General features: G+C 44.8%; 1 protein-coding gene across 13 annotated transcripts in view; it reads right to left on the bottom strand.

The window, feature by feature from the left end:
* Positions 1-13,387, bottom strand: part of PDZD2 (PDZ domain containing 2) — a gene marked incomplete at its 5' end in the record, with an annotated part of 198,081 nt that overhangs the window by 84,182 nt on the left and 100,512 nt on the right. The window contains 2 exons of one of the 13 annotated variants that reach the window (XM_083818846.1): positions 10,249-10,317; positions 10,484-10,601. The exons of 8 other annotated variants lie outside the window; for them this stretch is intronic. In XM_083818846.1, coding sequence (XP_083674972.1) covers positions 10,249-10,317; positions 10,484-10,545 — 131 coding nt within the window. Of the gene's footprint in view, positions 1-3,602; positions 4,667-4,707; positions 5,695-10,248; positions 10,434-10,483; positions 10,602-13,387 lie in introns of those variants that run through there. 4 more of the 13 variants (XM_083818845.1, XM_083818836.1, XM_083818837.1 and 1 more) reach the window with 4 other exon arrangements.

Raw genomic sequence — 13,387 nt, 5'->3', positions numbered from 1 at the left:
CAGAATATTAATGGACTCAGTTCTGAGAAGTGCTGGGGGCCTGGTTTTGGTTACTATCAGTATCGGTGCCAGGTCTAAGTCGGGGGTCTAGGGATGCTTAACAGAGTAGCTATTAAATTTAAGATGCTAGAGGATGTAACAGTTGGCATTTAACACAGGACAATGATACAGATAAAAGCTATAGGGTAGTTAAAAATCCTACAGAACGGTTATCAACCTGCAAAAGGTTGAGATTAAACCTGCTGCATCCTACTGGATTTTGTGGCTATCTTTTATACACATAAGACACCTACACTACATGTAGTAAAACAAAGATTTTTATCACCTCAGTGGGACTGGATCCGTACCGGATCTGTTGTCCCAGTGTGTTGTTGGCCACCTCGTGTTTCATTCAATCGAGCAGAATTGCCCTGCTATTGTGCTTATGACATTTTCCATGCAAGACATTGTTCCCCAAAACAGTGCTGGCCTAAGCTGCCCATGTTACCAGGAGGCAAGAGGGGACAAGAGGCAGCACTGTGCTCACAAAGCCCTCCTTGTAGCGACTCTGACTAAAGCCCCTAACTTTGGGGAAGTTTTTGGCAGGGACCGTATTGAAATGCGTTGGCAAACAACCGAGAAAGATGTTGTCAGCTCTCCAGATGTTCCTGCCCCCTGAAAATCCCAACATATCTTCCCACATTAGAGGTCACCCCAGCCTTTTTCTGTGCATGGCCCCAATCCTCCCCAGCATTTCCACATTCTTTGCAAGGGATGAGAAGCACAAGTTCTTCTTTCCTCCTCTGGTTCTCCTAAACACATAAGCGGACACCAGGGAAGCGAGGCAGCGCCTTGCTCAAGCGAGGAGAACACAAAGCCAAAGCAGGAAGCCAACTCTTTGATCAATACTCCTTGATTTAATTAGCCTTGGACAACACTCAAAGTCGATGCCTTAGAAGACTGGCCACAGGCAAACTTCAGTTTGCAAGCGGGATTACTTTCACAATCTGAGAAATAAAAAAATAAAATAAAGATTTAAGCCCTGGAGGGCTTCAGGACAAATTTACCACCTAAACAGACTTGCCTTCAGCGGAGCAACAGCCATCTGACTTACCTAACAGTTGAGGCCCTACAAAGAAAACAGCTATTACACCAAATTTATTTATCTATTTTGCACTATTCAGTTTCACGTTTAAACTTAGCTAATACATTCTTCTTACTCTCCTTCTAAGTCAGTTCTTTGGATGGGAAGACAGTGATGGGGCCTCAGCAGCACTGCCCAGTAGCCCCCAGCGTAAACTTCCAGCTCTCTCTGAAAATAGGTCACAAAAGCCATTTGCTGCACATAAAAGCCTGTTACCTCCTCTGGTTTATTAAATTTTACCTCAAAATTGAGATCTCTAGGAATATATATATGAAACAGAACTGTTAACAGAACCCACCAATATCTCACTAATATCTGCCATATTTTAAGGTCTATTTAGCCTCGCCAATATACATGCATTAATTCTAATGTATTGGATCTGGACCAGAAGCTAAAAGCCAGGACATGAGGCCTGAAGCAGCAGTCTGGATGCAAGTCCTAACTTGGCAGTTTAAACACATATATAATCATCATTATTCAGACTCAGTGAAGGGAGGGCAGACCCTGAATCCCTATTAGATTTACTGACTTAATAATTTACTCAATTTACTAATTTCCTTAGTACATTCACTGACCCAGTCAGAAAGGATTCAAAAAGGAGGCCCTTAACCTAGGGAAGCCATGACTAGCGTTGCACACTTGCTCTGTGTCGTTGATGGCACCTCCAGGAGGGGTCACCCACTGCTGAAGACTCGCGTGCCAGGCCCTGCATTTAATCCCCAGGTGAGCACTGAGGCCTGCAGTAGAAGCTCAGTAGAAGTAAGGAGGTGGCAAGGGTCTCCCCACTCATCCCATCGTACCCTGTCAGCACACCTCAGTATCTGCTAACATGTCCTTGGCAGCCACATCACAGAGGTTTCTCGCTGCTGGTCAACGATTCACACTAAGTGAGTTCAAAGTGAAATGCCCTGGAGTACGTTAATTCAAATCATGACTTCACAGCACCAACAGGGAACTAATCTCTCACACCAAAGCTGTGCAAGGAGGATATGGATGAACAAGCAGGGCCACTTCGGACACTTGCTGCCAAGCATCCAACTGCAGTTGCTGAGGACAAGAACCCCCAAAATAAAGCTCCAACAGCCTTGGCACCATCCAAGGAGCACCAGGAGCAGGACCGGCAGCTCTGTGTCCAGGGCTGCCCTTCAATCCTTTCACGGGGGGGGGGGGGGGGGGGGGCATGCATGGTGTGAAGAGGCTGAGGATTAGGCAGGCCCTGTCCCACCACAACCAAGCCCTGCCTGCAGGCAGCAGGCCCGCTGTGCCACCCTTGCCCTAGGCACACCAGTGTTCGCAACGGGGAGGAATGGATATGAACGCACAATCTAAGCTCTCACCACCCAGGTTACACGAGTTCTGTCCCCCAGCTTTAAGCTTTATCCAAGCCAGCTTCTCATTACGCCTGCTAATTGAGATTTAGCTGTATGTGAAAGACAGTAAGCATGCACCGAGCACGGCACACTTCCTTGAAGCCTGTACAGTAAATTAGAAATTGCAGTTACACCATCGCTACTGGAATACAAATAATCTAGCCATGGCAATGATACCAGGCTTGCTGGTTAAGGCTGCTGGACAAACAGTTAAGGGTTTTCTGAGTTGAAGTACTGAAGGATGTAAGCAGATCTAAGTTTCCCCTCATTTACTGAACTGCTCTTGAGAGAAGACGGGTCTAGGAAAGAATCAATCACCAATTATTTTCAGGCTCACCCATCATCTTTACTTCCAAGCAGGCACTAAGGCCACACTACAGCTGGGCAAGACAGTTAAAGGAGAGAAAAGAAGAAGAGAAAGGAGAAAAAGGAAAAAAAAAAAAAAGAAAAAGGAAAAAAAGAGACACCCTCCCTGGTAACCTAGTGAAGGTATATAAATGGTACCTGATTCACAAAGTGAGAAACGTGACCATCCGGAGGAGGGGAAATCACAGCCAACCTCACAAGTCCAGAAAACGTGGGAAAAAACTATTTCAAACTTGCCCAATGAATAGGAATTGCTTTTGTCTGCTTTAAAAGCAGCATTGCTTTGACCACCAACGTGACCAGCAGTTACAAAAGGAGAAATCTCAAAAACAAAACAGTGAACTATGCCATGTCAAAAGGCTGCTGTCCCACGCCAGCGATATTCAGAGCTGGGCTGTGCTGCCAGCTTCCATTCATAGCCACTGTTCACAGGACAAAACAAAAGCCATTTCCCTACCATTTATACAGACAGAGAGACAATAGCACTCATAAAACCCCACGTTAAGTTTTTTAGAGAGATTTCTGGTTTGGGATCTGATCTGATCAGCCTGTTAGAGTCAGGCTCTAACCAGCCACACAGCTTGTTGGCATACTACTGTTTTAGAATTAACCCTTTCAATTATCCATCCCTACACACTTTCTGCATCCTCTCTCCATACTCTGTCCCCTATACAACCATGACATGAAAAAATTTCAGTATATGGTGTCACGCTTGTATGGGAACCAGCAGAAATTACCCTCACCTTTTCCGCTGAGCATTTGGGCTTCTCGTGAGTCTGTTTTTGCTTGGCCTTTTCACAGTGTGGCCAGTGGCCAAGGGAACTGCTTGACTGTAGCAGCTGGGCATGATGAGTCGGGGCACACAAATGCCTTTTAACCTCCTTCCACCTGTGTGCAGGGAGTGTTGGCCACTCAGCTGAACGCAGCCAGAATCAGCACGGCCCTGCTGAGCAAAACTCAGGCACTTGCACCAAGGTCAAACCTGCCCTATTCCCAACATCCTTCAGCAAGGCTGGGGGGGAACAAAAAAACACCACCACCAAAAAAAGACAATACCCAAAAAGTAGACTTTTCAGACAGTAAGCAAAGAAGTGCAGCCATCAGAGCACATCAGAGCACAAAGCGGGTTGCGATAGCATGGCACATAATGCGATATAAATGCACTAGAGCCTTAGCTAGCTTTACACTTTGCAGAGCCCACAACTTCTGAATTCACTAAAATAATAAAGCACTCTGACATTAATACAGTCATTGATGCTAAATAAAGCTGAGCACAGTCGTGCTGCTTTGATCAGTCTTTTCATAAATGCAGTATAAATAATATTCCTGCTCTTAAGAGGCTTTTACATTTGGAAAGTGTTACAGGGACACACCAGGCAAGTAAGTAGTGTTTTGTTTCTTTTTCCTTTCAGTCTTTTTTTCTTGTTGTTTTTCAAAGTGTAGACAGAAAAGTTAAACAACCCATTCCCAACAATCCAAACAATGTGTTTACATAAGGGTTTATAAAATGAAAAAGCAAGTTACTACACATTCAAATATTCTGCTCTCCTGCCAAGTGTCTCAACAGACTAATGTCCGCAGAGAAACAGGCTCGCGTTATAAGGCTTCTGTCCAAAGTTTCGAATTTTAAAAGCAGAATATAAAGAGCAAATACACACTCGGTCTAATAGCAGAAATCCCTGGCTGGAGGAGCCTCACTGGCTTTGTGCCAGCTGGGACCTGCAGCTGTCTGAAGCAAAGAGCAGGGTCCAGGTTTGCTCGGGGCAGAGCTGCTGCTTCCCCACCAGCAGCACAAAGGAGGGGTGAGCACCAGCTGCACAGCTCCTGCAGCCTCCCCGTTCTACATACCTGCTCCCTTACCCGTTCCACGCAAATTCATGGGGATACACCCGGCTTCTTCCAAAACACCCACCCTGGCGATGCCAGCCAGCTCAGGTCCTCAAGCTGTGCTGCTCCCAGTGCTCCTCAACAGCCTTCCCACAGCTTTTCACAAACCCCTGGTAATTCAATTAGAGCTGAAAAACCTGAGTGAAGCATCAACTTCTACTTTCTCCAAAGCAGATGTGTATGTGTGTGGTTTATGCTTGGGGTTATCACTAAGCCTAGCCTGTGCTACGCAGTAGTCCAACCCAGCTTTATCTCATTAAAGCCATTTCTGCCAATTAGCGAAAAAACATTTCCTTCTGTGACAATTAATACTTACAGCAGTTACCCGTCCAGTTCACAATGCTCTACAGGCATCCTTAAATCTTTATCTCCAGAGGCACATGCACTCCAGAAGGGAGCTGTTTTCACAAAGGTGGTATTTCAAAACCCTACCACACACAGAAATCAAGTTTAATCACAACATGGAGACACTTTACAGCAACTGTGATTAAATGCATCAGCCCTTCTGAGGGAGCACTGAAGGCCCTGACATTACTTCTTGCTAGGGGCGAGAAACACCTCCAGGCCTCAGCAGGGATGGAAGGAGAGACCATTGTGCATAAAGCACCAGGGTCCAAAACACAATTAATGAGGATATTTAGAAAAAAAACAAAAACAACAACAAAAATTTTACAAAGTTACTGGTTGCGGACCGAACTCTGAGGGGTCTCAACATTGCTGGGGATCCAAAGAGCTGCCCCCTCTGATCCCCAGAGCAGCTTCAATACCCATTCTGCTGAAATAAAACTCTCACAGGAAGAAAATTTTGGAGGCATACACCCCTGAGAGTTGCCTCAAATGCCTTCTGAGAGCTCGCTTCACCCCATACTTGTGGGGAACAATCCTTTCATAACGCAAGTCCCAAGAGGGTTTTTCCTGGAGAATGATTTTTTCCATTTCAGTCCTGTAACAATGCTATTCCCCCCTCCACCCCCCCACCCAAAAAAAAAAAAAAAAGAAAGAAAGCTTTATAATCCTCTGCTTTTTCATCCGAGTGGAAACCACTATATGACAGCTTTAAACTTTTCTTTCTTTAAACCCAGCACTCCTGCCTCAGCCATAATCCTCCTACTGGAAAGATCTGTTCGCGAGTCCCTGCCTCCAGGCAGGAACATCACAGCAGTGATTACGGTCCCCAAAATCCAATCAAATAGCCTCATCTTTTAGCTCAATGGCCATGACTTTAATTGGATGGGAATAACAACACAGAAATTAAGTGACAATTTATAGTTACAAACTGCTCCCAACCCACACCATTCCCAGGTTCAGGCTGCTTTGTCTGCAGCTCCAGAGTACTTTGAACTCCGGGGATGGCACATCTGACAGCACCAAAGGGACTTTTGACATCCGTGTTCCATTTTTAAGCCCTCCCAGGTACAGGGGCTTCTGAGACCTTTTGGACTTTTGATCACCTTCTGGCTCCATCTGGCTTTTCCTCCTCCCTCCAATTTTATCCACGACAGCAAATTTTGAGTAACTACAGGGAGATGCTCAAATTCTTACATTTTCTCTTTAAAATAATATGAACAGCACCTGTATAACTCAAATGGTGGAATTTTACTTTTAGAAGAGTTAAATTGTAGCTCTAATTCTGTAAAATCAGGACGCACAAGCTACAGTGCCTAAACTAAAGATGGATTAACTTTCTCCTCCAGAAAAAAATAAGGAAAGGATATTCAGTGATGAAGCAGTCAACACATTTTGCAACAAAAAAAATACGCAACCCCTGCCTTTTTAAAAGCTGCAGTGAAGTCAGAGAAGCTGCCACTGTCCAGAACAAATCAATGACACACCCTGCAATCAGGCACATCCACGAAGCGCAGAGCTTCGGTCAGTGTGCTGCAAGCGTACAGCGAAGCTGCAAAGTTCAGCTCGGGATCCCATTAGTCCCAGCTATGCTTCAGGTCTGCCTTTCTCCTGCAGAGAATGCGGAGATGTTTCTCCCCTGGAACAGAGCTGCTACAAAGAGGCACAGGGCAGAGTCCCATGGATGTGTTGAGGTCACCCATTATTTTCGGCACATGTACAGAGAAGGCTTTCCAGGTGTTTTCCTCCCTGTAACCCTGAACACCAGGCATCAGGGCGTCTCTTTTTTGGAGGAGCACGGTATCACCAAGCTGTACCCGCAGCTTGCAAAAGCCTTGAAATCACCATAAGTAGGAAGCAAAAAATAATCCTCAGCATACAATCCCTTCAAGTTATGGTTTGGCAGAGGCTTTTTTGAGCTACTGATCTGCACTGAGGTTTTTCCTCACAGAAAACAGTTAATAAGTGGAGAGGGAGAAGACAGCATTCCTTAAAAAAAAAGAGAAAAAAAAACTGGAAAGAAACAGCATGAGATACCGACACAGTTGTTTGAAAGCTCTCTCCCAATACACACAGCACAAGAGCCAACTCTTACTTTAACAGCACTGCCCATTTGGAACGATGTCCTAAAAACTGGGAGAGTTTTTAATTTCTTATTTGTACTTCTGTCCTTGCTTTAAACCCTCTTTTTTTTTTTTCTTTAAAAGACAAGAAGCCTCACTCTGTATCGCTGACCCTACCTCATTCTTAACTACACGGCTGACAGCTGCATCCCTCCTTGAATCTCTTCCAGATGTGATAGCAGACCATACCAGCACCACACAGGACACACACCCCCACTCTGGCAATCCATTGTGCTAATTAACAATCTGTCTTCAGAACAGACAGTAATCAATGAGGCCTAATAAACATACCGAAGCCCCATGTATCACAGCAATTGTCATATTGACGTGGCGAAAGGGCTCCTGCATGACGCACACCGGAGCTGAAAACACCACGACACGGCGATCGCAGACACACCTACGTTGCAGGATGAAATGTCCAAGCTGAATTCGTGCGGTCCAACCGCGATTGCATGGGCCTGCCCACAGCCTAATTAACTCTGCTCTTCAAGCCACTGTCTAGCAAGAAAGCAAATCTAGTGTTAGATCACATGAAATGGGATCTGAATTGCACCAACCGCAGAGCTACCAACAGCTCCTGCCAGGTCAATGTCCAAAAAAAAAAAAAAAAAAAAAAGCTGAAGGATTAGCTCTGTGCTCTAAGAAGGCCATGATGTCAGTTATCATCTGTCCTTCTGCGTATGGCACGAATCTAGCATAAATTATGAGCACAGTCTAGCAAATGTCCATCCTGACCTGCATCATGTTGGAAGTGGAGGTGACCCAGGCACACACACAGACCCAGCATTAGTGGGCAGCACTCCCTGCCCTCAGACAGGTCCCGCATGGGCTTCACGTGATGATTCCCACATCTACCAAAGTGTTTGGGCAGTACAAAGAACATTAACAACAGACAGGGTCCCTACTTGCTCCAGGAATTACAGAAACATGAGAGGTTACACACAGCAACCCAAGGCAAGACAAAGAACCGCCACTGCTCAAAAACGTGCTCTCCTGACAAGTGCTGTCTCTTCCGTACAGACATGGAAAAATCCTACCAACACAGTTTATTCATGGCCTCAGTTTGACCTGAGCAAAGAGCTCGACTAAGAACTAAGAAATCTGAGCCTTCGTTTTCAAGTGTTAGAAAGCAATCCAAATATTGTACTGTTATTTTTTTGCACATCTCCTTTTAACTAGTCTCTTGTGTATAGCTTTGCCCCTCTCACACAGCAAATTCAGCTGAAAATGAAGCTAGTAAAGAGCTATAAAAATCAACTTCCAAAAGCAACATCTGTACAGAGATGCTACAGGTATGGAGAAGGAAAGAGTTCTTGAAGTTCTTCAGGAAGTTCTTCAAGAAGTTCTTGCTCTTCCCCATTTCTGTATTACGGAGCTCAAGGCACACATTGAAATAGGAAGAGAAGTCTGGCATTTCTTTACTTCCCAAGTGAAGGATTATTTGCAGCACCTTCAAACGTTGCGTGCTTTATCACATTCATTAAGCATCACCGTGGAAAGCTCATCAGAGGTGCAAGTTCTTCAGTTCAGCTCACGTCATCCACCGCACCTACACTCAGCAACTGCAGAATACCCTTCAGGTAAAGCACAAGGGGTGATTTAAAACCTTCTCCTATCAAATAAAGGGCATGTGATGAATGCAGAAGCAAGGAAATGATTAGTATTGCTGAAGAGATCTTGCCATTTCACTCCTGAAACCTCCAGCTTATTATTTGATTGTCAAATTAGGTCTAGGCAGCTTCAGTCGAAACATGCTTTGTGCTTGTGCTCCAAACATCAAGTACATGTAACTAAATCCATCACTTAATAAAAGTTCCTGACGCTTTCAGCTAAAAGTATAATCACAGTGCATCTGGCATTTAAATAAAATAACCATTAGCACAGGAAACACCCAGCATAAAAGTACTGGGCCAAGCAAAGACAGATGAATACGGAGAAGCAGCATGGGACTGGATTTAATGCCATGTTTACCAGGGATCCGCTGTGCTGAGAAATGCAGAGAACTTCCTGTGGCAGGCTGAGCTCAGTTACAGGATTAAAAATGCAGGCTATGACTAAAACTGGAGATTTAATTATCTGGCTTAATTGGACAAGGAGGAAAAACAGCTCCAATATAAGCTGTGTGCTTCTAGAAGACAGCAGACTACTTTCACAAGAGCTGGGACACCTGCAGAGCTGTTAAGGGCTGAAGGGTTTTTCGTATTTCCCATTAAAACACACAGGTACCTATTCGTTAACTGGAGCAATGGAAATGGTCACTGGAATTTAGAAGGAGAAACACGTTACTTGAGATGAATTAGATTAAACTATACCAAGCCTACAGATTAGCATGAATTAGCCGCTACCGTCAGCAAGTCCTGGCAATGCTCCGACCCACAATCAGTGAACAACTCCATAAAATTTCAAGTCATGTTCACAATTATTAACCAAATCACATACACAACTGGCACCGGCAGACACTAACCAACCGTACAAAAATTATCCTCCTCAAAGCATGCATTATGCCCAACCCTACCACTGACTCATGAAATGCCCTGCAGCAGGTCATTTGATGTCTTTGTGCCTCAATAAAATAAGAATAATACTTTCTCGCCTTCATACTAATTGCCACTTAAGATCTATAGATGAGAAACACTATGGAAGTGATTACTAATAAATCACATCATGATATTCAGAGGCCCATATTCACTTTGCTCATCAATCAGTAGTGAATAAGGCCAGTTTCCTCTTCCTAGGGTTTAATCCCACTTGTTGTGGCTATTTTCCCAACAGCCACACTTACTTTCAAGGTCCTGCATGGTTTCTGTGATGCTCCTCTGCTCATCACACACCATCAAAACAAGCCCAGGCCATGGGTTCCACAACAGTGATGGACTCCCAGCCCAGGCTGCTCCAGGTTTTGCTGGTCCCTGCACTGGGATCCCACATGTACGTGTGCTTTCTCATGGCCCTGGAGTCACAAGGTAAGAAACAAGCATTTCAACAGCAAACCACGCTTGGCTGGCATCCCTTCCCACATGCTACTCTCATTTACCTAAAGCTTGACACATCCCCATGCACCACGCAGGTCACCAGCGTCATCCCTGTTGTGCCATGGAGAAACCTGCAATGGGACTGATGTGACCACCCAGGGCTTCCTCCATGAGGAGCTAAGGCCAGAGGTGGGATTAGGACAACCTCCATCAGGGCCACTGTGGTGCCCTGCTTTTGTGCTCCCATCTACATGGCAGCACCAGCGAACCAGGGAAGTGATGCAATTAAAAAGCAACCTGGGAACATCGCAAGGAAGATCCGTTTTCAACAGCATTGCATCCATGACCTGCTTGACCATGGGCCCACGCAAATACTAGCGAAAAGTATTTCCTTTTTTAAAGCTTTGGAGGCTTTAGGAGAAACACCATGTGCCAATCTGCTCCTGAGTTTCTACAAGAAAATAATAAGTGTGCAAACAGGCCTGAATATTGCCTTAGCCAAACAAGTGTTCTCCCACTTGTTGTGCCTGTGAAGATGAATCACTGCCTCCTGCAAGCTGTAATTTACTGGGAGGACACCAACCAGCTCTTTGCGGTAGGCAGGTGAAACCAATGCCTCCCCACTTAATTGCCTGTTTTTCTTCAAACTCAAACCTGGTTGGTGAGGAAGATCTCCCATGGATTACCAAACCCAGAGGACAGATTTAGTAACACATTCTCCCTGGCTAAGAGATCCCCCAGTGAGAAACAGACACCTTTGGAGGAGCTCCTTAAATTTGAAGGCTTTGGTTCATTCACATTCTTAACTGATCTGAATGATCTGATTCCCAAAAAATAAGATCTTGTCATGGCCAAGAAAACCTTTATTGCCAAAGGTTTCAACATGAGCTGAGGAGGCATGAGTCAGATCAGATGCAACAAAGGAGCATCAACAGCTAATTAATAGGATGCATCTAAGCTTCCCTCTCATAAAAAAAATAAAAAAATTAAAATCTATTCAGGCTTTAACAATGTCCTCCCCACCAATTATCCATGAGCGAGTGCCCTAACCATAGAAAGCTGGGCATCACCTCCTCCAACCATTTTATTTTTATTTTTTTGAATTAAAGAGTGGCCACAAGGGCTCACTGGCACGCAAACTCTGCTGCACATACATGCGTGACTGGTCCGGCACACCCAAAGATCACCTCACCGATCAGACCTGCAGGGAATTTGGTCTAAGAACACAGAGTTCAGGAATGACAAAAGCAGGTACAGGCATGAGATCAGCACTGAGGTTCCCAACACTACCACAAGGCCACTGGCACTGAGCATCTGCTGCAGAGCAGCTCAGGTGCCTTGGAAAACACAGAGTGTGGCCAGGCTACACAGGGAAGTTACCCTGTAAAACATGCGTGGTGCTAGGACACAGCAGAGCTGCGCCTGATTTCCTACACTGTAAGAGATAAAAAGCACTTCCTTATTTTAATGTCAACATCTTGTTAATTTGCCATGAACAATCAGGTACTGTAAAGCTGAGAGAAAGACAGACAGATGTCTGAACTGCTTATGGTAGTAAGCAGAGGGAGTAAAGGAGAAACAACTCCCACCTCAAAGCTTGGACCAAGTGATTACACACCTTCACAAGGTCAGACAAAAATGAAAGGACTACTCAGACCTAATAATCTCTATTCTTGCATACCCTATAATTTCTATCCCTTTCTCCTTACGTTTTTCCTGCTACTGATTCAGATGTTAGAAATAAACAAAATATTCAAGACAATTCAGCTGAGATCAGCTAATTAATTGTATTCTCAGGGCTAGAGGAATTGCTAAGGAATAGAAAATTCAGAGATGCCATTTGTCAAAGGTGCTTTGACTGTATTTATTTTGTTGTGTTGATACCATGAGCTTATTGGGTGTTTCCCAATGGAGAGGCTATCAATGGAGATCCATGTTCCCACTGCAAAACAATGTCACTTACTGTAAGTACACAGTGTTAGTGTCACCATCATCATACATTTACCAAAGGAAATTAAGGGGACAAAGGAGAAAGAAGGGGAAAAAAGTCTCCAAAAACCATGCTGTCCAGACAGTAGGAAACACTGAAAATACTGTCTCATGTATTTGGAGCTGAGCCTTTCTGAATAAATTAGCATTGAGCCACTGAGGACACATGGAAGGAAACTTTACCAAGTGCCAAAAACGACTTGTCTGAAAAGAATTCAGTAAATAGATTCCAGTGTCTGACAAGTGTACTCTGCACTGAATATTATCAGAGACAGCAATACTTCTTAATCATGTGGACTGCATTTTTAAATGGTAGCTCCTACCAGTTTAAGTCCAAGAAAGATAATCTGAAGGGTCCCTCCAAGGCGAGGCAGAACCGGTCACTGTGACAGATGCTGCTGAATCGGAGTACTCAGAAGTCGTTGCGTGAACCTTATCAATGTGTTATTTATTTTCACAGACTCGTTCCAGATTGTATTTCTGGCACAAGGGGTAAGATCAAGAGCATTTCTTTCAAGAGATGAAGCTAATGAGGGTAATTAACCCAACTCCTAAATATATAAGCCGTGCAGATAACAAGTCTCATTTGAATTTTGTTATTCTCGCAAAAAGCAGACGGATTGATCTGACCGGTTCCATGGGACTTTTGCCTTGCTTAAAATGATGAATGCTCTCCCTTTAGCTAGAGATTGAAAATCAGGCCAGTGGGTGTCTCTGGAAGAAAACCTAAAAGGAAAAGCTTCAGGGAGAGAACCTGCAATGAAAGCTTTTCCCTTGCTCAGCTCTCCAGAAGGATTAAGGGTGGCCAAATGAAGAGAATTTCTACACCTGGGAGTTTTATCGAGCTCTCTCTCTGTCGGGTCATTGCTGTGGACAAACATGATGTTGTTTCTCATGGAGCCAGCTGAGAAAGCGGATGCCACGCACGGCCCCAGACCACAGTCAGATTAGGATCAGTGAACACAAGGAGGCAGCCAGAGCCCTGGCAATCACCAACCTCCTGCAAGGGCACCAGGTGCAGGCAGACCCTTGCCCAGGACATACCTTGATTGCTGCAAAAGCCCTTCACTCCTTGCCACAGCCTCCTCCAGGTCCCTCTCCCTCTCCAGGGAGCCCTCACCCACGCTGCAGAGATGCTTTTCCTCGAGGCAGCTGCCACCTCCAGGGACGACAAAGGCAGCAGTTCCCAGCTGAGCAAACAAATCACTCATT

The sequence above is a fragment of the Anser anser genome, assembly GCF_964211835.1.
Source record: "Anser anser genome assembly, chromosome: Z".
Lineage (NCBI taxonomy): Eukaryota > Metazoa > Chordata > Aves > Anseriformes > Anatidae > Anser > Anser anser.
The sequence above is the reverse complement of the archived record's forward strand: the minus strand, read 5'-3'. Positions and strand labels throughout refer to the sequence as shown.